Genomic DNA, 1,903 nt, shown 5'->3' with positions numbered 1-1,903 from the left:
CACAGGAGACAGAAACCCCTAAGGAGATCCCTTCATCCAAAGCCTCCCCCTCCAAAAGCGTTCCAGAGAGATCCAAAGGGAGGATACCAGAAGAAGAAGAGGAAACCCAAGAGTCTGAGGAATCGGAGGAAGAAGGGGAAATAGGTGAATCCCAGTCTACCCCTAGAAGATCTACAAGACGACGCATGTCAGCAAAGGAAAAAAGAGATCATGAAACTTATAAGGACAAACTACAGGGCAGCCAGCCAACGCTAGAGAAACTCCTAGCAAAAACCCCGAAGATGAAGAAGATCCAAACCCAGAGCTCCAAGGGAGCTCACCACAACAAAAGTAAATGATGAAAATAGTCTCCTGGAACTATAGGGGAATGGGCACTAAAGCTAAGGAAGAAGCAATGAACAGCTTAATAAAACTGGAAGCCTGGGACATCCTTATCATCCAGGAGACTAAATTGGAGGATTCAACCTTCCTCTAGGCAAGCAACAAATTTTGGAAGAAATACGAAGCGAAAGCAATCTCTGCCCGTGGAGCATCGGGAGGACTTGGGTCACTCTGGAATCCTAATAAGTTCTCATTAATCTTTGAATCCCTGAACACTCATTGGATTTTTTTTTTAAATGCAGCACTTAGAATCTAAGGAAATTATTAGCCTTTTCAATGTAGATGCTCCTAACAATGCAGGGGAGAAAAAATTATGTTGGGACTCCATCAAAGACTTGGCAGATCTAGAGAATCTGGAGAACACAATCATAGCCGGAGACCTCAACCTCACCCTCCTCTCGTCTGAAAAAAGAGGAGGCAACATCGTCATGGATCCCGACAAGAGAGTTAGTGGAAGACCTCATGCAAGACTGGGATCTGATAGACATCAAATCGACTACTGGTAACTTAACTTGGTCAAATAAGAGAGTTGGCCCGGGTTACATAGTGGCAAGACTTGACAAATTTTTGGTCCAAAGCTCCTTTCTACTTCTTGGATTGGAAGCTAGAATGTGCATTCTTCACAGCAGCGTTTCAGACCACAAGCCCATCATCCTAGAGCTGCTGACCCCCAAGGATCTGGGGCCTATACCTTTCAGATTCAGCTCTCTCTGGATCAAAGAGACAGATTTTATGGAAAAGGTCAGAGACTGTTGGAAAGAGCTGGTCAAGGGATCCGATTTTTTTGTTTGGGAGGAAAAACTCAGAAGAGTGAAAGGCATGCTAAAAAATTGGGCTAAGACCCTGCCCAATCCTGTTGCGGAAAGGAAAAAAATACAAAGTGCTCTAGAAAGTCAGCATCTCCACCTTGAAGCAGCTGAAATCACCAAAGAAGAGTTGGAAAAGGACGCCAAGCTCCAGCAAAGTTTCCACAAGGCCTGTCTAGCAGAAGAAGAATATTGGAGGCTCAAGTCTAGGAGTCTTTGGCTCAAATATGGTGACATAAATTCCTCTTTTTTCCACAAACAGGCCCAAGCCAGGAAAGGTCGCAACTCCATCACTAAAATAAAAGAAGACAACTGCATACTGAAGGACTTTGCTAGCATAAAAAAGGCAGCCTCAGAGCACTTTGAGCAGCTGTATAGAGAAGATTTAGGAGTTGATCTAAACGTTACTCTGCTGGACGCTATCCCTAGCCTTATCTCCTCTAAAATGAACCAGTCACTTTAGGGCAAAATCACACAAAAGGAAGTCAAGGAGGCACTTTTCGCAATGGATCTTGATAAAGCTCCGGGACCGGACGGTTTTACGCCTAGATTTCTCCAGACATGCTGGCAGATTGTTGAGAAGGAGTTCATCAAAATGATACAGAAGTCCCAAGACTGCCAGAAGATTGGAGGCTGCACAAACTCAGCCTTTCTTGCCCTCATTCCCAAAGAGAAAGGAGCAAACTCTTTCAGCAGATTTCGCCCAATCTCCTTAT

General features: G+C 44.5%; 1 protein-coding gene across 1 annotated transcript; it reads left to right on the top strand.

Annotated features, from left to right (window-relative positions):
* The first annotated feature begins 990 nt into the window (after positions 1 to 990).
* On the top strand, positions 991 to 1,650 carry LOC149141738 (uncharacterized). Its single transcript, XM_089451317.1, has one exon. The coding sequence runs from the start codon at positions 991 to 993 to the stop codon at positions 1,648 to 1,650; it is 660 nt and encodes a 219-aa protein (XP_089307443.1).
* Positions 1,651 to 1,903: the final 253 nt, after the last annotated feature.

Source organism: Pinus tabuliformis, chromosome X (assembly GCF_031772625.1).
Source record: "Pinus tabuliformis cultivar Carrire ecotype Pingquan chromosome X, CPIR1, whole genome shotgun sequence".
NCBI classification, from domain to species: domain Eukaryota; kingdom Viridiplantae; phylum Streptophyta; class Pinopsida; order Pinales; family Pinaceae; genus Pinus; species Pinus tabuliformis.
Note: the sequence above shows the minus strand (reverse complement) of the source record. Positions and strands in the feature narration are given on the sequence as shown.

Bases quoted from the DNA above. Each gene is read 5' to 3' on its own strand.
- LOC149141738 (XM_089451317.1), top strand. From the start codon at position 991: ATGTGCATTCTTCACAGCAGCGTTTCAGACCACAAGCCCATCATCCTA.